We start from the raw sequence: 1361 nt of genomic DNA, 5'->3' as shown, positions 1-1361 counted from the left end.
ACGGGGTTTCACCATGTTGACCAGGATGGTCTCGATCTCTTGACCTCGTGATCCACCCGCCTCGGCCTCCCAAAGTGCTGGGATTACAGGCTTGAGCCACCGCGCCCGGCTGTAAGAATAACTTTTAAAAAGGTAGTTTAATTAATTTAAAAAAGCAACAATATCACTGATATTAGAATACCATTTTCCTAAATTTATGTTCTTTATTCATCTGCTTTATATTTTGCCTCATTTTATAGCATGGTATCCAGAATCTTCGGATTTTAGTTTTAGGCTACAAATTTGATCTAGTAAACAAAATATTACTTACCTTAATACAGATACCACAACCAATACAAAGAGTTTCAGAAATCCATGCTATTTTGCTTTGGGGTGTAACTTCTATGCATAATTTTCCTAGGTAAAGTAAAAGATATAATTAAGCCATTTCCCCGATCTTCTAATTTTCTGAACACTGTTATTTAAGCAATGCTGGTTCTAAATTTCCATACGGAAGCATATTTTCAAAAACTAAGGCCACAAAAGGAAATACATTTGAGATAGTCCCTTAAATCAGTGCTCTGTGGGGACAGAGTTCTAATCACTTATATGAATATCCTGGTTAGGCAACAGGGAGATGACTTTAATATCTATTTATTTTATTTAATTTACTACTGGTGAAGAAAATATGCCAGTAAAAATGTGGCAAATCCTGAAATACTTTTATTTTTAAGATAACCTAAATTTTAAATTCATAAAACAAAATATGCCTTGAAAACGGTAAGGCAAACCATGAAAAGAATGAACAATTGTAGCTAGATCAGTAAAACTCCAAAAAGATAATGTAGTCATCTAATACACAGGTAAAATTAAACACGTTATTAGGGATAACAGAATTTCTGAATGGCAAAGGAGACAATAACAGATGAGAACTAAAGTTTCTTCTAAGATTCAGTAAGTCTACGCTTCATTAGTACATTTACAATTACTTAACATAGCCCTTAAAGATTACCAATAATTTTTCAACTGAATTGTTGGAAGTTTATCTGATCTTCAAAATACAGCTAAACCTTATGAACAGTCATTCTTATTGAGCTCTTTGTTCTTGTTTTTTAAATATGAGAATCCTGTCAAAGTTTATTGTAACCCTTCCCCTATTAATTATAGGACTTTGTAGAATTCAAGATCAGTAAGTTGAACTCTGCTGAGTTCACATCCCATATACTTTTAAATACTGATATATTATTCTATGATTTGTTCTTTCTTTCTTTTTTTTTTTTTTTTTGAGACGGAGTTTCGCTCTTGTTACCCAGGCTGGAGTGCAATGGCGCGATCTCGGCTCACCTCATCCTCCGCCTCCTGGGTTCAGGCAATTCTCCTGC

At 34.0% G+C, this 1361-nt stretch overlaps 1 protein-coding gene across 1 annotated transcript in view; it reads right to left on the bottom strand.

Moving 5' to 3' along the window:
• Window positions 1-1361, bottom strand: part of ABCE1 (ATP binding cassette subfamily E member 1) — a 34872-nt gene that overhangs the window by 28199 nt on the left and 5312 nt on the right. The window contains exon 3 of the mRNA XM_037740740.1: window positions 311-396. Coding sequence (XP_037596668.1) covers window positions 311-396 — 86 coding nt within the window. The remainder of the gene's footprint in view (window positions 1-310; window positions 397-1361) is intronic.

Source organism: Cebus imitator, unplaced genomic scaffold, assembly GCF_001604975.1.
Source record: "Cebus imitator isolate Cc_AM_T3 unplaced genomic scaffold, Cebus_imitator-1.0 Scaffold4, whole genome shotgun sequence".
Lineage (NCBI taxonomy): Eukaryota > Metazoa > Chordata > Mammalia > Primates > Cebidae > Cebus > Cebus imitator.
This window is presented reverse-complemented; position numbering and strand designations above follow the sequence as displayed.